This window comes from Ochotona curzoniae, unplaced genomic scaffold (assembly GCF_017591425.1).
Source record: "Ochotona curzoniae isolate NIBS_2020 unplaced genomic scaffold, NIBS_Ocur_1.0 contig_2469, whole genome shotgun sequence".
In the NCBI taxonomy this organism is placed as follows: domain Eukaryota; kingdom Metazoa; phylum Chordata; class Mammalia; order Lagomorpha; family Ochotonidae; genus Ochotona; species Ochotona curzoniae.
The window spans coordinates 1,252,056-1,278,210 of NW_024465471.1; the positions used below are offsets into that span (position 1 = coordinate 1,252,056).

The 26,155-nt window shown below is 41.1% G+C and overlaps 1 protein-coding gene across 1 annotated transcript in view; it reads right to left on the minus strand.

Annotated features, from left to right (window-relative positions):
- Positions 1-26,155, minus strand: part of F8 (coagulation factor VIII) — a 107,213-nt gene that overhangs the window by 31,685 nt on the left and 49,373 nt on the right. Inside the window, 11 exon segments of the mRNA XM_040974685.1 lie at positions 1,228-1,410; positions 1,596-1,824; positions 2,070-2,282; positions 3,403-3,556; positions 5,658-5,905; positions 5,907-6,142; positions 6,145-6,180; positions 6,183-8,081; positions 10,710-10,919; positions 17,344-17,494; positions 19,171-19,385. Coding sequence (XP_040830619.1) covers positions 1,228-1,410; positions 1,596-1,824; positions 2,070-2,282; positions 3,403-3,556; positions 5,658-5,905; positions 5,907-6,142; positions 6,145-6,180; positions 6,183-8,081; positions 10,710-10,919; positions 17,344-17,494; positions 19,171-19,385 — 3,774 coding nt within the window.

The following is a 26,155-nucleotide window of genomic DNA, read 5'->3' on the forward strand; positions in this document are numbered from 1 at the left end:
ACATTGATCCACACAGAATACCAAGAGAAATATGCAAATTTTAGTTCCATAACTCCTGAATCCTTTAAACCCAAAGTGGTTGCCATGTGATTCCAACAGTTGGAGACACTGTAGATTAAGTTCTGACCTTCCCTTTCTGGAAAATCAGACTGAATAATACAACTGCATTAGGATTGATTCTGCTTCCTGGGTTTTTCAGAGGGACTACTGGATTTCCCATTGATTAAATCTAGGTGCTGAGGGAGACATAAGTCAAAGTTAGGTGTTCTTAGATCCAGTTCATTATGGCCGCTTAAAAGGGGTAAAATCCTCTAGCAGCAGGAGGAGGAAGGACTGAAGAATGGAGATGGAGCCAACCAGGTCAAGTGACTTCATGACAAAGGGTCCCAAAAGGGAATCTGAAGGATCCCTGAAAATTCATTACCTTAAGTACGTGCCAGTGCCAGCAGGGCGAAGCTAGCTTGCAGCGATGGTTTCTAGCAATAGGTAAGAACTGCTTTATTCCCTTACCTTTAACCGATCAAAGCTCAAAACAGCATTTAGCTAGGGGTTCAGAGAAGCACAAGCACTAAGAAAATTCAACTACTATGTCTCCTTTCTCAATGCAGTCTTCTAGGTGGTGCAGGCTCGAGTTGGGGGAATGAAAATTGAAGTTAAATAAAGTTCTGCATTTTGATTAACATTTTGGAAAGGACTTCAATTTCTGACTTGAGCTGTGCTCATTAATTAAGAATCAGTAGAGACTTAAGAGTCACATAGTTTGTCAGAACTTCGGTGAAGAACCATAGAAAGTTTCCCTTCACTATTAAACCTGTTTTAAAGAGACAACAGATGGCAAACAACGCCATATCTTGATTAACACCGTGAGTAGTAGTGTTTAGTCACTATTCTGGTTACATACATACAAACATATTGTTATTTTCATACTGGCGTCATGTGGGATTTGAGATGGAAAATAAGAAAATAAATAAATTTTTCCTAGCAATGTGCAATGACATTAGGTACCCATTTGTGCTGTTCTATTTGCTTTACAGCAATTTTTATGCATCTGAAATTCTTTTGTTCCTTTGCTAATTTCTTTCTTTGTATAACATTAAAGCTACTTGAGCAGAGCAGTTATCTGAGAGCATGGAACTTGTCTTCTTTGTTTATCTGTTGTGTCCTCAGTGCCTAGACCATTGAAAATAAACACAGTAGGCAGAAGAAAGAGCACAAACTGGTACATACCTGGATAAAGGTTGTAAACTGCCATTTTATATTCTTCCTTTTTCCGGACAGTGAACACATGCCCACTAAAATGAATAGAATGGATGTTTTCATTGCTGCCCATGCTGAGTAGATACCACCGGATCCTTTGATCCTGAGCCATCACTAAACCAGGTAGTGTATCCATCACATAGCCATTGATTGCTGGAAAACACAGAGAAGGTTGCTAAAATCCGTTGTAGAAATTTCTTCTCTTCCACTTCACCAAAAATGCTGATATGTATGAGAATTCTGCTCAACTCACAGTTTTCAAGTCTCTGACTCAAGGCCCATTTATCAAAGTGCATGCTACATTTGACAGTGAGTAATTTGTGTGGGGGATATATTACCATGGAAACGAAAATTCTCTTTAAAAATAGGATCTTCTATCTGGTTGTTACAGGGGGTCCTGCAGTTCCTTTCCATGTTTTCAATGAAGTACCAGCTCTTGGTCTCATCAAAGATAGTGAAAAACAGAGCAAATTCCTGCACTGTCACCTGTCTTCCATGAGCAGGATTCAGTGTGTTAGCGCGGCAGATGAGAAGGGGTCCAATCAAACCCGAGTGCATATCTTTTTCCTATGAACCAGAGTGGATTTTTCATCAGCCCTTATTGTACTCCAATCTGCTTCCCATCTTCCCAGAGTACAATTCATTCTTTTTGCTAGATTCTAGAATGACAGTTCTAAAACACAAATATGATATCACCCCCTTTATTCAAAGCTTTTAATCACTCTTAAGATAAATACAAAAATTCTTAGTAGACAATATAAAAAACATTCTTTTAAACTAGAAAGTGGCCAGCACTATGGAGGTCAGCTTACCAGATCAACATCAGAGAAATAAGCCCAGGCCTTGCAGTCAAATTCATCATTAGTGGGTGCCATGTGATGTTGCACTTCCCAAAAGTAAGTTTTGGTTTCATTAGGCTTAACAAAGTTTTTCCTAGGCTCAGCTCCTTGCCTTTTATCTTCCTTATAGGAAATCAGGCTAGAGTAAAAGGAGTAGGGACGAGAGGCCTGATTTTTGAAAGTGACCTGCATAGCAAAACAAAAAATGAGCAAGGAAACCCACAAGGATTATCTTTTAGATATTCTCAAGCCTTTTGCTTAAGGTTTACATTTCTAATAAGAACACTCATTTTTTAAATCTTTATTTGCATTTTTAATACCATGGAGAAAGTAGTACAGTGGATGGCAGCTGTTAGAAGTCAAACATAAAGGTCTATACAGGAATTCTTAAAAAATTTTTCAAAGATAGAGTGACATAGGGAGATGAAGAGGGAGAGGAAAGGGAGATTCCTTCCATTTGTTGGTTCACTCTCCCAAATGCCTGTATCAGCCATAACTAGACTAGGCTGAAGCTAGCAACCAGGAATTTTATCCTGCTCATTTATCTGTGTGGCTCAAGCACTGGCCATCTTTTGCTGTCTTCTCAGGTACATTAGCAGGTAGCTGGCCTGAGTGTCGGTGTTGCCTAAGTAGTTGTGCCACAAGGCTGGCTCAGGAGTTCTGAATTCTAAATTTAAGACATGAACTCAAGGTTGCAAAGGAGAAAGACTGAAGCATTTACAAACAACTCTGAAGTAAAAAGAAAAGATTCATGGGCTACTAATTAAGAATTTAAACCAACCATATTGCAAAAACCATCCCATAGAACACTGAAAGACAATAAACCTGGAAAAACATTTCACTAAAATTATCAATGGTTCATTTTTACTATATAAGGCTATATCACTCATTAGAAGAGTATTCTACTCTAAAAGAGATAAATTTACAAAGAATATTGATAGATAATTCATAAGAGAAAGAGGACATTCATGCATCTTTCATTCTGAGTATTTTATCCTAGGAAAAGGATTGTTATTAAAGCCTTATTAATGTAGTGAAAAAAATGGTTAAGTAAACCATGGTTTTGTGAATTCATATTATTATATAGCCATTTCAAAATAATAGGAAGCATTTTGAATGACACAAGCATTGTGCATGGCATACTATGTTGTGAAAAATAAGATGCAAAATTATAATTGGTATCATTTTTAGAACATGAGAAAATACATAGAAGAAAGGATACACAACAAAATTATAGATTATTTTATAATCAGAAATAAAATGAATATATTACAGTTTTCTTACGATTATATGATCCTTAACTCACCACAATATTGTCTTCAACTTCTGCTCTTATATATGGTCCCAAGATTCCTAAGTGTTCATTTAATTCTCCACGATATAAGGACTGAGTGAAGGAACCATCGGTAAATTCCTGGAAAACTACCTTCTTGAACTGAAGGGCACTGCCCCCCTGAACACTGGAGAAGAAGCAGAGGAAAAGCAGCATCTTGATGGACCAAATGTGTATAAATGCTTTACAACCTTTCCTTCCTTGTATTTGGGATAGATTTAATAGAATTGATGATAAACTGCAAGTATAATGGGGCAGGAAGGAGAAAACAGGAATGTAATTCCTTTAAGGTAACTTCCATGTTCCTAGTTTGAGCCAATGCATTTCACTGAAATGGAGAATCACACAGGAGGAGTAGGTTGGGATTCATTGTTTTGAACATATGAGATATCTTTGTGAGTTAAGATGGGAAACAGAGATCCAGAGTTCATTCACAAGAGATTCAGATGAAGATAATCTATATTTAGATCGTATTCAGGTAATACAAAAGGCTTATCAAAGAAAATGGTCAGTTTTTTAATGTACTTTGTTGACTTGATGTCTAAGAAGAATTTTGCATAGTTAGAGGGCTCCATCCTTATTAGCTACTGTAAGTTCCATAAAAGCAGGGGAATTTGATTTTGCCTGCTTTGTTCACTCTTGCATTCTCAGAAGTTGAGAATATTTGTTGAATGTTGGATGAATACAGAACTTAGAAAATACTTTAAATGTAAGGCAGCCCTAGGGTATAGTCCATGGACTCCTTTATTTACTAATTTTTATTAATATAAAGAGAACAGGTTTCAATTAGTTTATGGATACAACTCTAAAATTACAGTAGCTCACGCCATCCCTCATTCCTTCAAAAAATTTTTTGTGATAACATTATTTCTTAATTCACTTTATAATCACAAGCTTAATGTTCCACTAAAGAGTTCAAAATGTGAAAACTAGAAAGACCACTATTCCACAGGAATCTAGACAAGGTCTACAAACAATAATCAAATCCAAAGATATCAATTTCACTCATATACTTAAGGTGTGGCTTTATTGCTATTTTTGTAGAAAATGTGATGTTTATCTTGTTGGTATTTGGCTTATTTCAGTGTAATGATCTACAGCTGCATCCACTTTAACGCAAATGTCAGGTACCAGAGTCTGTGGGTTCACTGCACAGCATGAGGTAAAGGTGTGAATAGGTGTTGGAGAATAGCTGGGAAAGTGTTGGAGAGTCAAGGAAAAATTGGAAAATGTAACATAGAAAGTCAAGAGCAGGAAGGTCGGTTGACTGTATAATTATTCTCTGGCGTTTCTGTAGCAATAAAGGCACATAATGGTAGAAAGTAAGGTGAGAAAGTGACAAGTAATTAAGGAGGTATACTCTTCTCTAGGACCAGCATTATCTGATTGCTGCTCCTCTCTACCATCTTAGCTCCCACAACTCCCTGCCTGCCTGAATTCCTCCCTGTACTCCCTTCATGCTTGTCCTTGCTTGGTTCCTCAAACATGCTAAACTTGTCCCATTCTCAGGGCCTGTTTTTGCATTTTTTGACCCTGTCTATTTGGAAACATCTTCACTCAGAATTTCATCAGTCGTCCTCTTAGCATCATTTAGGTCTCCACTCCACAAGCAGAATTTATATGATCATCAATTACTTTCCACTGTATTATCCTAGTCCATCTTAAGAATAGTACCAATGATATTCTCTTATCTTTACACTAATCTCTTGCTGTACCCGGTAGAATATAAACTCTTATTTGCTCTACTCCAATGTCTACAGCTATTTCCAACATATAGTATTCCATAAATATCTGTCAACTGAATAACTGTCTTTGTGTTTATCTTGCAAATTTTTCTGTGCTGTCTCTTTCCCTGCCCAACCTGCCTCTGCTCCTGCATCCTCAATTCTTTATTCACACATTTCACTTTTTCCTTGCTGAAGGCTCAGGGAGTACTTCTATAATGCCAACAGATTGGTAGATGAAACTGACTCTTTTCCTGATCTCCACAGCATCTTCATGATCCTGACTCTTCCACCCCCTTGCAAACCCCTTTCCTCTCCATACCACCAGAGTAAGACTCATTCCGTTTGCATTTACCACACTTGCTCATTGTCATCATCACCTAACCTCCCATTTACTCCTCACTGCTATGTGGTTCTCAGTGTCCACTACAATTTTATTGCTGCACATCGGTTATCTTTCCTACCATTTAAGCATCCACTAAGTCAAAAGATAAATAATCATACCTGTTTCTTACAGCATGAGGGGATGTACCCATTCCATAGTCCCAAAGCCGTTCCACTGCAGCGATAAAATAGTGTCGCGTTCTCTTTTCAAAGCTGCGGGGACCCAGCTTTTCATCCTCACCATAAATGTAAAAATCTTCCCTCTTCATTTCAGATGAGATAGTATCATCATAGTCAATTTCTTCTTGCTGGGACTGTAAAATAATAAAGATTATTTCACTTTTTGGTAGAGTTTGAGAGCATAATCTTCCAGAGGTTTTTTTTTTTTTTTTTTTGCTTCGCCCAACTGGCTTCTTTTAGGGGCCTATCTTGTCCCTCATTTATTGTTGCTATTGCATAATTATTATTGTCCTTTGTCTGAAAACCTGTGTCTTTGGCGACTTCTCTGGGGGATTTCCAGCCTTATTTTGTTTTCCGAGTAACATATTGGCTGTCCCAATCAAGAGGGATCAGCAGCTTGGAGTATGTCTTTTCAGATGTTTCCCCATCTCATTCAGAAAGAGCACTTTTCCAGCTCTGTCTTATTCCACTTAACAACTCCCTTTGTTTTCTGAATGATCTGTTCCACATGATATAGGTGACCAGGAGATCCACTGCTAGTTACTTTAGGGAAAAGTTCCTTCTGATGAATAGGAACTTTAAAAAACCAACTCGATATTGCTAACTCGGGTAAGCCTGGCTGCAAGGGCACTGTATTATCAAACTTCTTGTACATGGCTGAGTTTGTGGCACTTGTCCCAGGAAGCCAAATCACCTTTAATAGTAATCCAGAATCACTTCTTTGGATGTTATGACACTTCATTGGACCATCTGATAAGGGAGACTGAATACCAACCCTTTTCTCCTCTTCACAGCAGTCCATTTGGGTGAAATATTTCGTGTTCTCAGACTGTCGGGTTGAGGTGTCCTCCACAATTATTCCATTTTGAAGTTTTGTTTCTTCTAGTGAAAGTCCAAATTGTTTCAATGTCTGTTTACCATGTTCAGCAATAGAATTCTGTAGACTTAGATTAGGAAACATTCTTAGGCTGTTGACATATTGATCTACCATTTGCCTGGTTTGACTTCCCAAGCCTTTTAAGTAGGTTTCCTCTTCTTCCTTTCTTTTTGAAAAACGGGTGATCTGAATTTCTGCTTCATGTGTTGAATCATTTAATGATCTGGTATCATCTAGGCCTAATTTTTGGCTAATGCTCAGTAAGAGAAGGTTTTTAAAAAAATTCTTAGTGTCATTCATTGTGTATTTTTGGTGAACCATTTCAGCATTTTTTGATGAAGTAATTTTATTTAACATATGATTTAGTCTTAAAGCTGTAGCATTTTTATCCACAAATATATCACCATAAATCAAAGATGTCACTTTTTGAAACTCAGTGTCATTTTTTAGTATAATGTTTTGCTGGACTGATGTGCTATTCTCAATCAGTAATTCTGGGCTATCAATGTGAGTCTCTCCATTAGTTGTGGAGTTGTTAGATGATTCAGTTTTTTTAAACAAAGTGGTATGAATCTTGAAGGAAGTGTTATCACTGACCAGTGAAGCAGATTCATGAGCTTTTTTCCCTTTAAATAACTTCTTGTTCTCTATTGATGATGCATTTTTTCCCAGTGAAGTTTCTTGATTATTCATTAAGTCTACCTCTAAAACCATGGAATCATTTCTATTTTTCAAATTCAAAGGCATACTAGGCTTAATAAGGATGGGTGATTTTTTATCAGATACACTGTTGCCCAAATGATTACCAAAAGCAACTGGCATATTTGGGGGTTCTAAGGAACCTGTCTTTTTATTTCCTGCTAAGTCATCTGATGTAATTGTTGGTGGAGTCATTACAGTATGTGACGAGCTAGAAGCTTTTAGATGAAGCTCATTAAATTCTACTAGTGTGGTTGTCTCCAAATTCTCATGTAGTCTTAACTGGAGTCCTGTTCCAGGTGTAAATGCTGGGCCCCCACTGGGATGGAGTTCTGGCCTGAGATAGAACTCTTTATATGGCTTTTCATCATTATCTAACACTCCAAGTGAATGAGCATCAGGAACAGCCTCATATATGGATTCTTGGTCTTCTGCTAAGGATAATCCATGTGGGGTTGAACTTTGTCCCAAGAGCATCAACAGATCACTGGAGGAGACATTTTGCACTTTAGCCATCTGTGTTTTCTGTTCAGATGGATAGTCAATATTATCTACATCTTTTTGTGGATTTGTGGTGGCTGTGAATTGCTTTTGCTTGGTTCCAGGACGCCTTGAATTCTGGGAGAAGCTTCTGGGTTCAATGCCATTGTATTCCTCTATGAAGTGTGTTTCAGTATCTTCGTCCTCGTCATAATCACCAGTGTTGCTGTCACAACTATAAACCCTTAGTAAGGCTGTCATGCCTCTATTCCGAAAGTCGGAGTTGTGGCACCCTATAACCCACAGACCTGAAAAGGAGAGAGAATATGACTGCTTTACTCATAACCCAAGTTGCAATAAGGTTCTGTGTTCAGGGCTCTCTCCCATTCAAACATAAATAAAACAACACTAACAAGTTATGGAGCTAAATCCCTGACACATGTAACAGTTTAACAATGGCAGTTAAGCTGGTTTTTACACTAGTGTTATACTATGTCTGTTTGTGACAACCCCCCCCCAAAAGGGAAAAAGGAAGAACAATAACAACACACACACACACACACACACAACCAAAACACCCCAAAAGAAAAAAACTCCAAAACTATGATTAAAAATCCCTTATTGAGATAAGGATGGAGAAATTCTAATAATAGTGCAAGGTCTTGAGACTCTCCACATATCATTCTCTGATGATGACAGTAACTTAATTCAGGGAGGTTTTTATAAAGACTAGATATTGGGCCCGGTGCCATGGCCTAGCTGCTAAAGTCCTCGCCTTGAACCCACCAGGATCCCATATGGGCGCCGGTTCTAATCCTGGCGGCCTCACTTCCCATCCAGCTCCCTGCTTGTGGCCTGGGAAAGCAGTGGAGGACAGCCCAAAGCCTTGGGCCCCTGCACCCGTGTGGAAGACCTGGAAGAAGTTCCTGGCTCCTGGCTTCGGATGGGCATAGCATAGGCCATTGTGCTCACTTGGGGAGTGAATCATTGGATGGAAGATCTTCCTCTCTGTCTCTCCTCTTCTCTGTATATCTGACTTTCCAATAAATAAGTAAATCTTTAAAAAAAATTAAAAAATAAAGACTAGATATTATTACTGCATGACATACTAGAACAGGTTCTAGAGTCAGATTTCCTGGGTTTAAATTCTCTCTGTAGCATTTTCCAGCTTTTGAGCAAGTAAGACCTATGAGTTGCTAAATTTCTAAATGAGATTAATATTCTATGCCATCACATGATGCATTGCGATCACATAACACTGTATGTAGCATTCACTGTAACAATTTTGCAGGATAAGTAAGTACATAATCTAGAATCTACCTGACACAGTGGATTTACATTGGTGAAAGAAATGCTCATTTCTTTTTTATTTTTTTAAATTTCATTTATTTATTTATTGTTAAGTCAGATATACAGAAAGGAGGAGAGACAGAGAGGAAGATCCTCCATCCATCCTCCATCCCAAGTGACCACAATGGCCGATGATATGCCCATCCGAAGCCAGGAGCCAGGAACTTCTTCCAGGTCTCCCACACGGGTGCAGTGTCCCAAGGCTTTGGGCCGTCCTCCACTGCTTTCCCGGGCCACAAGCAGGGGGCTGGATGGGAAGTGGAGTTGCCGGGATTAGAACCGGCGCCCATATGGGATCCCGGAGCGTTCAAGGCGAGGACATTAGCCGCTAGGCCACGCAGCTGGACCAGAAATGTTCATTTCTGACATGAACAGGATGAGCTCAGTTATGAAGGCAATGAAGAATAATAGACAGCTCCATCATGGTGAAGTATATCAGTGACTTTGTTGAACCCTTTCCAATACAAATATGAAGAGATAGAAAAAAATGGAACCTAAACAAATAATCATATTCACATGCAGCTTTTGAAATATAAGTCAGTTTTGTAAGTGGCAAAGCTGAGGAAATGGATTATGTAAATAAGTCTATAACTTTGATCTTGATGAACTGAGAAGTCAAGTCTGAAAAATAGAAAAGAATTCCTGCTAGCTAGGAACTAAATATTTTATGAAGTTTATTTAGAAGGAACTCGCCTTGGTGATAAATAGTAGCAAAAAGGAACAAGACACTACAATATAGAAGGAAAAAAGATACATTGTATATTTCATATATGAATTTGTCAGTTCACCCAACACAAAGCATCAAGGAATTATTCAAGTGGAAATAGGTCAATAGAAGTTAAAAAATCAGGGGCTAGCACAATGGCTCAGCTGGCTAATCCTTCACCTCAAACCATCTCAAATGGGCACCAGTTCATGTCCCAGCTGCTCCACTTTCCATCCAGCTAGCTGCTTCTGGCTTGGAAAAGCAGTAGGGGAAAGTCCAAAGCCTTGAGACCCTGCACCCTCGTGGGAGACATGGAGGTGGCTCCTGGTTTCTGATTGTCTCAGCCTCATCTGTTGCAGCCACTTGGGGAGTGAATCAATGGATGGAAGATTTTTCTCTTTTTGTCTCCTCCTCTCTGTAAATCTACCTTTCCAAAAGAAACAAATATTTTAAAAAGAAGCTAAGCAAACAGAAAAAAGTGGGAAAATGGTGAGAAAGAAAAAAAAATAATAAACAGCCATTACAGCATACTCAATATTAAACAGCATAACATATATATTATTGAAATCTCAGGCAGGGACAAGAAATAGAAACAGTTTAAGAAGAAATATCTGAAAAGCTGAATGACAGATATGGCTCCAAATGAATGAAACAACAAACCACAGACTGATAGTAGAGAACGTTAAACAAAACACACACACACAATATCCATGCTTAAACACATTATATTCCAAGTGCTGAAAACCAAAGGGAAATCTTCAAGGAATCCATATTTTTAAAAGATATATCATGTATAGATGATCATAGTGATCATAGATGAGAGCATATGAATGGCTACTGAAGCAATCACAGATATTAGTAAATGAATAATGTAACTAACCTGGGTTTTCCATTGACATGAAAACAGTTTCTCCTGAGAATGGGAATAGGGTAAGCGTATCTTCATAGACCATCTTGTGTTTGAATGTATATCCAGAGAAGAATATAGATAGGAAGTCAGTCTGTGCTCCTACACTTAGAATGTACCAGTATGCCACCTCGTGCAAGCAAACTGACAACTGTAGACTGGCAAAGACATAGCCATTGATGCCTGCACAAGAAAAGGAAAGCAAGAGGGTTAGCAGTATCCCAGAATAATTGTTTTGAGTTGTGATTGCCATAATTATGTTATTAAATAATATAAGTATTATCTTGTACCCAAGAAGAGATAGCTTTATACCTTCCTAAAAGTACATTGTTAATACTTGATCAGTTTGCCGCAAATCCCACAGTAAGGTACAGATCTTTTACCTTTTTGGTTAAATTTACTCCTAAGTATTTTTGCTATTAAGATTGTTTCCTGGGACTGACTCTGTTACATAGTACACTAGGCCTCCACCTATGATGCTGGCATCCTACATGGGCTCAGGTTCACGTCCTGGCTACTCTACTTCCAATCCAGCTCTTTGCTTGTGGCCTGGGAAAGCAGTGGAGCATGGACCAAAGCATTGAGTCCCAGCACCCACATGGGAGACCCGGAAGCTCCTGGCTCCTAGCTTTGGATCGGCTCAGCTCTGGTCATCGTGGCCATTTGAGGAGTGAACAAGTGGATGGAATATCTGTCTTTTCCTATCTCTGTAAATCTGCCTTTCCAACAAAAATAAGCACACAAAAAATAAACATTGGTTTCTGTGTTGCTTTTTTGGATATTGCACTGTTGGTGTAGATTTTGCAAGCTCATTTTGTACTCTGCACATTTACTAAACTTGTTTATTCTGAAAATATTTGGATGGGAAGGGTTTCCATATACGAGATCATGACATCAGTCATAGAATTTCCTCCTTTCTTATTTGGATTCTTTCATTTATTCTTCTTATGAAATTGCTCTGGCCAGTGTCACGTTGACTAGAGCTTGAAATCTTGGGCTTCTAATTTTGTTCTTGATGTTAGTGGAAAATCTTGGGGGCTTTTTGCCATTGGATATACTGTTAGCTGTGAAGCACTAACATTTACTGTGTTGAGATATACTTCTCCCATTCATACTTTACTAGACGTTTTATTATTATCATTATGGTACAGTTCCATAGATCTTAGGTCCCTGATATGGGGCCTGCTCCAAGGGCACTGCTCAACTGGTTTTGAGAGTTCAACAGTTCTGAATTGCTGCCAATCTCACCACTCTAAGCACAATGAGGTCGTTGAAGAATCCACTGATTGACATAGTACATCTCCGTTTGCCCAGTTTTTCACTGCCAACATATGGCTGGGATAGTTGATTGATTTGTTCTGTCCTCTGTTGTGGTGCCAGGTGTCCTCTGCAGGTTCCGATGGACTGCCGTATCCTCCATGTGCACCTGGTTATGCTCTCCACTGCTCCATCTGAGCCGCTGAGGAGGCTCGGCTCTGGCACTTGCACTTCATGGCAGATCATGGGTTCTGAATCTGGCAGTTCGACTGGGGGATCCCCAAAGAAACTTTGTCTGAGGTGATTCCAGGCCAGATTCTTGTGTGTACTAGCAAGTACAGGGCCTGGTACAGTCCACCGCTGTAATCAGCTGGTGGTTGCAATTGCCGGATCGGTTCTGTTTCCATCCCTGTCTTCCACTGGAACCAATGGGTGTTGCAGTCCAGCCTGATTCTGTCCAGCACACATTCAGCCCTCACATAAACCAGTGGGAGCTGCAGCCTAGTCAGAGTGACCCACCCCATAACCCCCACCAGGCCTGCCCCCTGCCTTGGTTCCCATGCTTGCCAATATGTGCTGCAGACGAGTCCAGGCCGTCCCACATCCCATTTGGCTCTCATACATGTCTTTGGTCATTGAAGCCTAGTTCAACATAACCAGCTCACTATCCAGGCCACACACATGCTGTTGGTTGCCCTTTTGTCTAGCCACCTCTGACCCCTGCTCTGCAGTGGGAGTGGTAACCCAAGAGGGAGGAGTTCACTATTTCCCCCCAGGCCACTCCCACTCCCAGATTATGCACTCTCCATGTGGTTCTGGAATTTAACTTGACAGATTTAGCGTCCAGTGCCAGCCCCTGCCAGCTGATGCTGCAGCAAGGCCCAACCAACCCTCACTCACTCTAATTTTTGCTTGCATCAGTCAGAACAGTCAGCCTAGCCTGGCTTTTCCCTTATCTAGCTCATGAACAACTTTTGGCTAAACAAGAAAAAACAAAAAATATATCTCAGGACAAGTGAAAATTAAAACATTATATAGCAGAACTTGGGAGTAGAGCTAAAGCAGTTATAAGAGAGAAGTATGCAGAAATAAATGATTACATTAAGAGAAAAGAAGAGCCTCAAGTAAGCAAATTTTAATCTCAAGGCACTTTAAAAAGGACAAAACAATTCCAAATTTATCAGCAAGAAGGAATAAGAAAGATTACAGTAATAATAAAATAGAAAATAGAAACAATATTTTAAAGGTAGTTGTGTTTTTGAAAGGAAAAAATAAAATGGACAAGTACCTAGACAAGCTAAAGAAAACTCGACAAGGCTCAGATAAAGCAAAATTTTAAGATGAAACATTTAACCAAGATCACAGAAATCAGAAGAACCATCAGAGACTGTGAACATGTAGACGCCCAAACATGATGCCCTAAAAGAAATGGAAACTTCCCAGCAATATGCAACCTATCAGGATTAAATCACAAAGAAATAGAAAATCTGAGATCTCTACTTGTATATAGACTGAATTAGCAATCAAAAGCCTCCCACCAAAGATACTTTTTTATTTGCTTTTTAAATTTGTCAGCTGATCGTAAATTCTAAACAAAAGATCAAAAGATTAGAAAAGGCCAAAAAAGAAAAAGGAAAAGGGTTATGATTCAAAGAGTTACTCTTCCAAATACTATTACTTATAAAGCTTTGATATTTGTGACAATTTATCATTGAAACACAAATGGGCAAAATAATATTACTTAGGGAGTGCAAAATCATGCACTGTACTTTTAGTTTGCTCCGCTGTATTCTTAATTTCTGATATATCAGCTTTCATCTGATTCATTTCCAGTGTGACATATTCCTTGAATTCCTTGAATGCCTGCTTTACGTGCTCGTCGTTGTTGATAAGAAGCTTTATAACAAGTGTTTTGAATTCTGTATCCCCCATTTTCTCAATGTCTTCCTTAGTGAACTCTGAAGTTGGCAAAGGGTTTTGCTCCTTTGCAGGGGAGTCTTCAGTAGTATTCATTGTGCCTCTGTCTCTTCTTTTGCTCTTGGTCATTGTACTTCTGGTTAGCAGAGTCTTCTCCTTGGGGCAGGTTTCCAAGCTGTGTCACCCGCAGGTCTGCAATTTGATTTTACTTACTGTGGTTGGTCAGGGCTCTTTGTTTGCAGTCACTTGTGCCACTCTCTCCAGTGAGTTCCAGGTCTGGGTTCTTATGTTAGATTTCTACCATGGTCTCCATAGCCCCAGCTCCTGGCTCACCACTCTCCACTTTCTGTGATGCCGTGCTGAGGCTGCACGGTTGTTTGTGCAACCTTTCTCCCACTACTGGTTGGAGCAGGTCCTGGAATTAGGTAGACACCATGTGTCCTATATAGCTAGGTTGTTGTTGTTGTTGGTAATCTTGCCGCAACCTGTCAGGTGTTATGTCTGGGGGACACATGGAACTATTTTGACCCATACAATGCCATAGTCGGTATTATTTTCCTGTAGGACCACTGCAATGCACTAGTTGAGTCGCTCCCAGCTCAGCGCATGTGCAGCTCACTGTTGTCCCTTGCAGTCTTAACTTCCTTGGCACACCGTACAAAATTGCACCTGATGTGCCACTAGTGAAGTTCTTGATCTGCTGGCTGTCAGGTCTAAGGGCTACCTGGATCCATCTTGGGTGGAACCTGTAGGATGCCACGTTGTTGCACTTCACTGAGCCAGAAATGAATTCACTCCCAGCTCAGTGCATGTGCAGTCCTGCCCCATAGGCCTTGCCTCCTTAAACCAAATGGCGCCTGATTTGGCTCTAGGAGGTGGACTGGGCTGTGAAATCCACCCTGTTCCCACACTGCCCATCTGGGATCTGCCACTCTATCTCTGCTCCTGGTCAAATCAAACAGACCAGCAGGACAAACAGTTCTTTGAATGGGTTCACCTCCCATGCTCCCAGTCAAAGTCCCTTCCCACCTGGTTGCTGGTGGAGTTCTGGCTGCAGGTGCAGTTCAGATCCCTATTAGCTGAATGCTGCTGGGGTGTCAGTCACTGCAACACCACACCGTTGTGTCCGCTGCTTTCCTGTGTCTGTCAGTCTCCAGGTACCTCTCTACCACTGTTCATCTTCTGATTCCTAGAATGTGCCCTCTCTGCTTCACACTGGCTAATGTTTCTCCATCCGTTTAAATGTGTCTTTACCCTGTTCTTTCATCTTGATTCCCTAGATAATTTTTTATCATATAAAGTGTTGAATTTTGTTGAATGCCTTTTCTACATCTATTGTGATGATCACATGATTTTGTCCCTCATTCTATCAATATTTTGTTCTACATTAGTTGATAGTGTGTGGCCAAACCCTTTTCATATGATTTAGGTTTCATATCTTGCAAAGTGTTTCTCATGTGCTTTGTCCTTTTTTTCTGTTGTCTTTTTATACTGACTTGTAGGAATATTTTATATATTCAGAATATAAATTCTTTGCATGGTAAATGTATTGACAACATCTTCTCCCCATTATGTGGGTTATTTTTGCTTAATTATTAGGTTTTAAAAAAATTTTTAAAGGTTTATTTTATTTACTTTAAAGGCAGAGTGACAGAGAGATAAAAAATCTATATTGGGTGGTTTATGACTCAAATGCACAGAACTGCCAGGTCTGGGATAGGCTAAAGGTAGGAACCAGGAGCTCCATCTAGGTGTCCTACGAGGATGCCTGCTACTTTCTTGGGTGTCCAGCGCCAGGAACATGAATGGAAATGGACCTCAGACATTTTAAATAGTGGTTTAATCCATTGTGCCACAGCATCCATTCATAATAGTATCTTTCAATGAACATTCTTAAGTTTAATAGTTTAACTTATTACTGTTATTTTGGTTAATATTTTTGTGGTTTCAGATAAGGTTTTAGTCTAATCATCTTTGTTTCACAAGTAAGGTCACCCTCAAACTGCCTATATGTTATCCAGTTTCCTTGTAAGGATTTAAGTGTTGTGAACTTCCACATCTGGTAAGTTAACGACAAAAATGTTATCAAAGTGCTATTTGACAATCAGAGTTCCTTATTGATATTCTCCTCTTACATAGTGACAAAGACACCTTTCTTAATTTTCCTCCCATCTTTCTAGTTACTCTTCAGTATCAAGCAGATTCATTTTCTATTGTTGATTGCTGTTAAAACTCAACCTCACCAAATTCACTGTGCCAGCAAATGAACTCCTTATTCCATCTCCCAAATTGGCTTCTTCTCTATTTTTCACCTTGTCAATTCAATAAGTGGCACAAGCCACTCTTAGTTACCAAAGTCAGAAAACTAATAGTCACAGTTGAGTTCTTACTCAACATACCTAATCAGTTCTAAATTCTATGAATTCCTTCTTTAAACAAATCTCATACATCCCTTCATCTTTATTCCTTCTTTAATTTTTCTATTGCTTGTGGAATCCATCTACAAAATAAACCCCAATCCTATCACTTTAAAAACACAAATAACAAAGCAAACACATATCTCTCAAAACCCTTATTATCCTATTCTCAACCCCTTTGATTTGTTCTATAAGCCACTGTTCATTTGGCAGCATATTATTCAGGCTCCAAGTATTTGCATATCTTCTGGGGTATTTTGACTTCTTGGTCTCCAGCTTTGTTCCATGATATACCATGCTGATATTTAAAAGACTATACAGTTATCCACTAGTATTGTATGAGAATGTTTTACACATAAGGCCACTAGTATTAATGTTCTTGTAATTTTGTGAGTCTGATAGGTATAGTGTTATGTCATAATATTATATTTTTGCATTACTCTAAAGTAAAGTGAAATTGAAAATTTCTATCACATTTGTGAACATTAACATGAGTATGCAGAAACATACAGAGGGGAAGCCATGTGAAGATGCAGGGAAAGTATAGCCACCTACAAGCCAAGGACAGAGGTCTTAGAAGAAACCAAGCTTTCTAACACTTTGATCTCAGACTTCTAGCTTCCACAATTGTGAGATGATACATCTTTTGGCACAGTGATATTTTGCTATGGTAGCCCCAGCAAACTGATAGAATGTATGGATGTATTTATATGTTATTATATTCTCATGGAGAAAATATGTTTTAATATGAATTACCTAGGATAAACTGGTTGATGGAAAGAAATAATATATAAGGAAATGGGGGAATAGGAAGCAGCCAAGTAAATATCTAAAAGAAAAGTTTTGACTGGATTTTTAAGTATGCATTGTCAGATCACAATTATGCATTGCTATGATTATAGACTATATAATTCTTGCATGGCATATGGATTCATTATACTACTTGGATATTAGTTTGGTGGTGTTTGATTCCTCTTTATCCAATATTGATAGGACTCAAGTGCTGTTTAACTCACTGTGCATAATGTTGGAGGCTTGGAACTCTGGATCTTGTGGTTGCCCTCCACGTGCCTCAGGGAGAAAGCGTTGCATATTCTCTGTGAAGTACCAACTCTGATTCTCATCAAATACAGAAAACAGGATGACATTTCTCTTGTCTGACATCATCTGTTAATTACATATATTTTTCATGTTCATCGCAGAAGTATTAGCCAAGAAATTCAACCAATATTATCTTCATCAATTGAAAAAGAAAGAATGTACATATAATCTTTGGTATTTATACACAGTGGAATACCCTTTAGCTATTAAAAAATAGATGAAATTTTGTTATTTGTGAAAACATGGATAGAATTGGATGTCATTATATTAAAAGAAATAAACCAGGAACAGAAAGACATACCATTCTATCTATATGAAAAATCTGAAAAGGTTGATCTCATAGAAGCTGAGGAGAAAACAGTGGCTACCAGAGGCTGGAGAAAGTTGTCAGCAAAGAGAGATGGCAAAGGCTGATCAGTGCAGCTCCAGCTATTGTGGTCACTTGGGGAGTGAATCTTTCTCTCCTTCTCTCTATCTGATTTTCCAATAAAAATAAATAAATCTTGAAAGAATTAAAGTTGGGCATTTGATGAAGTGGTTGGGATGTCTGAAACTCATGTTGGAGAGCCTAGGTTTGAGTTTTGATCTACTCCCCACTTCAATTTCCTGTTACTGTGTGCCCTGGGACGGGCGGCAGGTGACAGCTCAAGTACTAGGGGCCCCTAATACCCAACTGATAACCCAGATTGCGATCTCAGATGCTGCTGAAGGCATTTAGTGACCAGCAGATGGGGAATGTTTCTCTCTCTCTCTGCCCCTTTCTGAGTAATAATAATAATAATAATGTAAAGGAACATTACATATATCTTAAAGTAGGAACTTGTTGTCCATGATAGAAGTGATGACATGAACACTTACTTCCATTTATTCTTAGGATTACTATGGCATATACCAGAGCTGGAAGTGGGAGGGTCTCAATTCTTTTGAAAGATTTATTTATTTTTATTTAAAAGCAGAGTTACAGACCGGAGAGACAAAGAGATGTTCTATCTGCTGGTTCACTGCCCAAATGGCTGCAATGGCTAATCTGAATCCAGAAGCCAGAAGCTTCTTCTGGGTTTCCCACATGGGTGCAGGGTCCCTAGGACCCTACTTTCCTAGGCCATTAATAGGGAGCTGATCAGAAGTGGAGCAGCTGGGACATAAACTGGCACCCATATGGGATCCTAGTGTTGGCAGGTGGAGAATTAGTCAGTTGAGCCACCATGCTGGTAATTATTAAGTTCTTAAAGAAGCTATTTAAATATGACTGATACCTTTCCTAAACTAACATGTGGCAATTGCCCTTCCACAATGCTACCAAACTACAAAAAATAGAAAAGCAGGAATCCAATAACAGAGATAGAGAGAACTGGGGCCAGCCATATGGTCACCGGTTTGTGTCTCAGATGATTCACTTCCCATCCAGTTCCCTGCTGTCAGTCGCCTAGAAATAGGTGGTAATGTGAAACTAGGCAGGATCAACTAGAGAAAGCTAAACCCAAGACTGAAAATGAGTAATATAGAACAACTTTCAGTCTCAAAATCTAGCAGATAAGTTTATTATAACAAATTTAAATTCAGTAGCAGCTGAGCAGGACCAGGCTTAATTCCCTTAATTACCTATAGTGTAGACTATGTTATCTTCTGTTGGCTATGGGGAGACACAAACATTGAGAGGTGATTGAAATTATATGGTGGTTCATATGCATCTCCTTCCATTTTCAGCTTCAAATTCAGCACTTAGAAAAGGAAGAACATACCTGATTTCCTCGCTGATCTACAGATTCTTTGTAGCATATGAGGAGAGGACCAATGAGTCCTGAGGCTAGATCTCTGTCTGGATTGATGAAACTAGAATAATATCTTGTCAGGCACCGAGGATCTGATTTAGTTGGTCCATCTTCTATGGTCACTTTCCATTTATACTTGAATATTTCTCCTGGCAGAATTGGCAAATCCTTCAAATGTTTTATGCCTATCCACATCCAAACCAGCAAATAGTTCAGTTAGAGTATAATAAACTGCATGTTGGTAATATTAAATTAAATTAAGATTTTCTTGAAGCTTAATACATATATTAAGTTTGGCTCCCAGGTATTTTCAGACATAGTAAACTGTACCCTAATCTAGACATAAGTAGAGTGTAACCTAATATGAAGGTACATCCTTGCAACAAATAGAATCTCAATCAAAGCAGCCAAGTCTCCAGCCCATTAGAATCTGATGTGAAAATATGACCATATAAGGCAAATGCTGACTATAGTCAATCAGGTTATTTATGTTTGCCATTTCCTATTATCATGCACAAGAGCTAAGGTACACATGTTGTCTCTGTTAAAAAAAAACGCTGCTAAATTTAATTTGTAAAGTTTTCTTTGTTAACAGTAATGTTGTTAACGTGACAAGGATTTACCAGCAATTGGAAATTGAAATTTTACCCATTTTAAATTTAAGATTAACACATTTTTTCCCAACACTGGAAGTGGGTTCAAAATGAAGGATAAAAACCATACAATTGTCTCAATGGATGCAGAGAAAGCATTTTTTAAAAGATTCAAAATTCTTTCATGACAAAAAAATCTTTTAAATATTGGATATAGGTGGTGGGTCTCAGGACGGGGCGTCTCATGCCTGGATCCCGGACAGCCGCCATGGGCACAGCCGCCATGTGCTGAGCTGTCCCCGGGCCTGCTGGTTCCGGGGGCCGCTTCCTTTGGGGTGAGTAGACCAAGGGGGAGGCCTCCGGGACTGGGCAGGCCCGGGACCCACCCGCCGCCCTCATGGGGCGGTGAATGGGATTTGGGAGGGGCGCGACCTTGGGCCTGGGTTATTTAAACCTCCAGCAGCCGCCTGGCAGCTGGTGGGTCTCAGGACGGGGCGTCTCATGCCTGGATCCCGGACAGCCGCCATGGGCACAGCCGCCATGTGCTGAGCTGTCCCCGGGCCTGCTGGTTCCGGGGGCCGCTTCCTTTGGGGTGAGTAGACCAAGGGGGAGGCCTCCGGGACTGGGCAGGCCCGGGACCCACCCGCCGCCCTCATGGGGCGGTGAATGGGATTTGGGAGGGGCGTGACCTTGGGCCTGGGTTATTTAAACCTCCAGCAGCCGCCTGGCAGCTGGTGGGTCTCAGGACGGGGCGTCTCATGCCTGGATCCCGGACAGCCGCCATGGGCACAGCCGCCATGTGCTGAGCTGTCCCCGGGCCTGCTGGTTCCGGGGGCCGCTTCCTTTGGGGTGAGTAGACCGAGGGGGAGGCCTCCGGGACTGGGCAGGCCCGGGACCCACCCGCCGCCCTCATGGGGCGGTGAATGGGATTTGGGAGGGGCGCGACCTTGGGCCTGGGTTATTTAAACCTCCAGCAGCCGCCTGGCAGCTGGTGGGTCTCAGGACGGGGCGTCTCATGCCTGGATCCCGGACAGCCGCCATGGGCACATGTGGTGAGCTGTTCCTGGGCAGCCAGTGCGCCATTTGCTGCCAGGCTCTGCCTGCTGGCCGCCCGGCTGGGGAGCTCTGGGGATTTGGTTCTTTGAGTTGCTGCTTAATTCGCTCCAGGTTGAACCCATTGTGTTTCTTGGACCTGAAACAGGCAGTAACTCTTCCTTAGCAAAACTTTCAGTCACTAATAATTCTGAGCACCAAATAGCAGTCATGCAGAAGCTAGGGCTTGGGGCCTGTCCTGCAAAAGTAGCTCCAACAGTTGGCCAATGTGTCAACTGGTAATGGAACAGAGTAGATTAGGCACGACTGAACAAACCTTAGCCCACAAGTAAAACTAGAAACCAGGAGGGAGCAGAGGTCTTGCCGAGCTAGGTTCTTGTACCTGCTGGTCTGTTGGAGCCAGGGACGGTAAGCCACAGTGTCTAAGGCAGAGGTCGGGACAGGTGAGGAGCTGTGCCAAGCTGAGTCAGAGCATCCATTGGCAGGCAAGTGATCTATGGCTGGGAACAGACCCAGTTGGGGAGCAAAGGGGACAACCCTAGCTGGGCTGAGGTTCCCACCAAGAGGCACATGGCCTGGAAGGGGAGCTGCGTTCTGATCTGGAAACAGTTGTAGTCTCCCTTGGCACAAGTGTGGACTGGGATTGGATGCACCGAACCGGGCCGGACCCCGACTCCCCCTGGTGTTCTGGAGGACCAGGGCAGATGTGGGATGGACTAGGCAGGGTCTCAAACCCCTACTGAGCCATGTGTGAGCCATATGTGGGTATAGACAAACCATGGCTGGGCTGGAACATCCAACAGCAAGAACCAGATTGGGTGGAAGGCCAGTCAGGAAAAGCCACAGTTCCTGTTATTACAGGAGGTGGACTGAGTAAGGTTGGCTCATGGACCCACTGGTAAGCGTGAAACCTGGCATTGGGAGAGGTTCTGATGGAGGAGCCTGGGCAACTCCTCTGGCAGGACACAGACCCGGCAGGTAAACGCAAGAAACATGATAGGAAACAGCCCAGAAAAGGCCATGGAAAGCTACCCACTGGCATACAATTGGCTGACGTGGGGGCAAGACCAGGCTGAATCTGTCCACATCATCCACTGGCAAATCCAGGCACCAGTGTGGGTCGACCTAGGGTTGGTCGCAACAAAGACTAGTGCACATTATGGAATGCTGAGGTGAGGTGGCCTGTACCGGAAGGGACCGCAGTGCCCTACCAGCCTGAGAACAAGAAAGGAAGTGGGCAGCGCCGGCAGGGGAATAAGGGAGGGTTCCTTTGCAGGACAGCTACTTCCGCAGGAGAGCATGGGCTGGGATGGGGGCAGACCAGACTAGGCAGAGCTACCACACCTGTGGGCTTCGTGCGGACCAGATCAGGGAAAAGCCGGGCTGGGTGGATTATTCCTACTGGTGCAAACAAAATTAAAGTGGGCGAGGGTTGTTTGGGCTTAGATGCAGCATCAACTGGAATCTGGGAGTGGGAGAGGCCTGGGAGGGAAGTAGTGGGCTCATCCCTCTTGGGTTACCACTTCCACAGGACATAAAACTAAGATAACTAAGATAGCGGCTGGGGTGGAATGGGGTGTGGGACAGACTGGATTACTGCTACACTTACTGGCAAACCAGGGTAGGGGGTGGGCCTGGTGGGGGTTATTGTGGGTCGCTCCAACCTAGGCTGCAGCTCCCGCTGGTTTATGTGAGGGCCAAGTATGTGCTGGGCAGAACTAGGCTGGACTGCAACACCCATTGGTTCCAGTGGAAGTCGGGAGTGAAAACAGAACCAACCCAGCAAGTGCAACCACCAGCTGATTGGAGCGATGGACGGTGCCGGGCCCTGTACTTGTTAGCACATACAAGAAGTTTCTTTGGAGATCTTCCTAATCTAAATGCTGGACTCAAAACCCTAACGAAGAAAAGAGAGAAGACAGAACGGGTCAACCAACCATCTCAGCTATGATGGACTATGTCAATCAGTGGATTTTTCAAAGCCCTCATAGTGCTTGGAGTGGCAAGATTGACAATGATTCATAACTGTTGCAATATCAAAACCACTTGAGCAAGAACCTCAGCGCATGCCCTACATCCGGGATCTGGGGAGGGTGGGAAGATGGGTGGGCCTTCTCCCTTAAATAACCCCCTTTAAACATGAAGATAACAATATGGAAAACATACTAGTCTTATCCACTTTCCTGTAGCCCTTGAACCTTCTTACCCTAATTAACTATGTAAAGAATGTCAAAATAAAATTTTATAAAAATTAAAAAAAATAAATAAATAAATATTGGATATAGAAGGTATATACTTCAATACAATAAAGACAACATGAAACAAGCCCCACAGACAATGTAGTAATCAATGGGGAAAATCTGGAAGCATTTCCACTAGTATCTGGAACTAGACAATGTCTGCTCTCATTATGTTATAAAATATAATTCTGGAAGTTTTAGGCAAAGCCAGAAAGTAAAATGGAGAACTCCCAAGAGGATATAAATTGGAAAAAAATCAAGTTAAAATTAATCCTATTTGCAGATCACATAATATTTTAATATAGGAGAACCCAAAAAATCTGTTAATAGAATATTATATCTGATAAGAAGAACTCAGCACAGTTGTAGGACACAAAATTAACACAAAAATCATTGGCATTCTTATATAATAACAATGATCCAGCAGAGAAAGAATTCATGAGAACAATCCCTTTCTCAATAACTGAAAAACATTTAAAATACCTTGAATAAAAGAGTGGCACCTGCCGGCATGTGTGTGGACTGGATAGTGGGGCTGGTTGGGTTGAACTAGGCTTCAATGCCCATTGACATGCACGAGAGCTGAATGGGATGTGGGACAGAATGGACCAGTCTGCTGTACATATTGCAAGCCCATATGGGAACCAGGGCAGAGGTGGGCCAGATGGGGATGATTGTGGGTCACTCCAACTAGGCTGCAGCTCCCACTGATTTACGTGAGGGCTAAGTGTGTGGTGGGCAGGATTGGGATGGGCTCCAACACCCATTGGTTTGCATAAAACACGGGGTGGAGTCAGAAATGGCCCAGCAATTGCAACCACCAGCATGAGCGTAAGTTGATTGGGTTACAGACTGTGCCAGATCCTGTACTGGCAAGCACACACAAGAATCAGGTCTGGGATCACCTCAGGTGAGGTTTCTGAACTGCTGGACTCAGAACCCCCAGCCATGGAGAGAATTGCAGCTTCCATGGTCTGACTATGGAGTGCATGTGTCAGAGCTGGGCCTCCTCCGTGGCTTCAATGGAGCAATGGACGGCATATCCAGGTGCACATGGAGGACATGGCAATACACTGGAGCCTGCAGAGCACACCTGGCACTACTTCAGAGGACAGAACAAATTGTTCAACTACACCAGTCAAGCATTGACAGTGAATAGCTGGGCAAATGGAGACTCTAAGGTGGAGTATGTCAACCAGTGGATTCTAGAGAGATTTCATCATGCTTGGAGTGGCAAAATCAGCAATAATTCAGAACTGTTGAACTATCAAAACCTCTTGAGCAGGGCCCTCAAGCTTGCCCCACATTGGGGACCTTGGGATGGCATTGGGTGTCTGTCCCCCATCCCCGGATATGGAGGCCGTTAGGAGACTGGCTGTGGCTTCTCCCCTTATTTCCCTCCTTTCCCCATAAGCAAGAAGGAAAAAAAGGGAATGTGGAAATAATAGTCTCACCCACTTCCCTTTACACTTGTGCCCTAATCAACTATGAAATAATCATCAAAAATTAAAATAATTATCTTTTAAAAATACCTTGAATAAAGTTAACTAGAGATGTAAAACAGCTCTACAATTAATAAAAAGGGAAAAGACACCAAATTCCACGTTCATGGAATGGAAAAATTAATGTTATCAAAATACCCATTTTACCTAAAGCATTTTTTAGATTTAATACATTTCCCATCAAAAGTCCAATGACACTCAATACAAAAATTTTTAAAAACCCTAGAATTCATATGGAAGCAAAAATACTATGAAAAAGCATCTTAAAGAAATCTCAAACTGCAACAACAAAGCTGGGAGCATCACAACACCAAAATTCAAGTCATATTACATGACTGTTATCACTTAAATGGCATGGTATTGGCATAAAATTGGAAATGTGGACTACTAGAACAGAGAACCCAGAAAAAAACCCCATGCAGCCACAATCAAGTAATTTTTGACAAGTGAGCTAAGATCATTCACAGCAGAAAGAACAGTGCTCTTCAACAAATCAGATCTCCAAATATAGAAGATAGAGACAAGACTCCTGCTTTATACTTTAGGCAAAAAACAAAAACAAACAAATCAAAACAGATCAAAGAGCTAAGCCTAAGATCCTAAACAGTCAAACTGCCAGAGGAAAGTTTAAGGAAAGTTTCATAAGCCTCCAAAAGTGTAGATTGAAAAAGCAAAAATAGACAAACGGGACTACATCAAGCTAAGAAACTTTTGCACAGCAAAGGAAACAATTAACAAAATGAAGAGACAACAGACAGAATGAGAGAAAATATTTGCAAATTATGTGTCTGAATAAGGATTGATATGCAGAATATTAAAGGGGCTCAAGAAACTCAACAATAAAACAACAAAATTAAGAAATGAGCAAAGAATATGAATAGACATTTTTCAAAGAAGTACAAATGGCTACAGACACATGAAAAAAAATGCTCAAGATCACTAGCCACCAGGACAAAGCAAATAAAAACCACAATGAGGTAACTATCACCTCACTCAAATTGCAGGGCTATTATCCAAAAATTTAAAAATCACAAATGGGACACAGCGTGGTAGCCTATTGACTAAAGTCCTTGCCTTGCATGTGCCAGTATCCCATATAGGTGTCAGTTCATGTCTCGGCTGCTCCACTTCCCTTCCAGGTGCTTGTTTGTGGCCTGGGAAAGCAGTAGAGGACAGCCCAAAGCCTTGGGACCCTGCACCCATGTGAGAGACCCAGAAGAAGTTCCTGGCTCCTGGCTTCAGATTGGTTCAGCTGCAATCATTACAGACACTTATGGAGTGAGCCAACAGATGGAAGATCTTTATCTCCTTCTTGCTGTAAATCTGATTTTCCAATTTTAAAAATCTTTTTAAAAATCACAAATGATGGTGAGTTTGTAGAGAAAAGGGAACAGCAATGCACTGTTGATGAGGACGTAAGTTAGTACAACAGTTTTGGAAAACGGTGAGGTGATTCCTCAAAACTCTAACAATACTTCTATACGACCCAACCATCCCACTCCTAGGAACATATCAATGCGAGTTAAACCACCATATAAAGAGGTACCTGCACTCCTATGTTTACAGC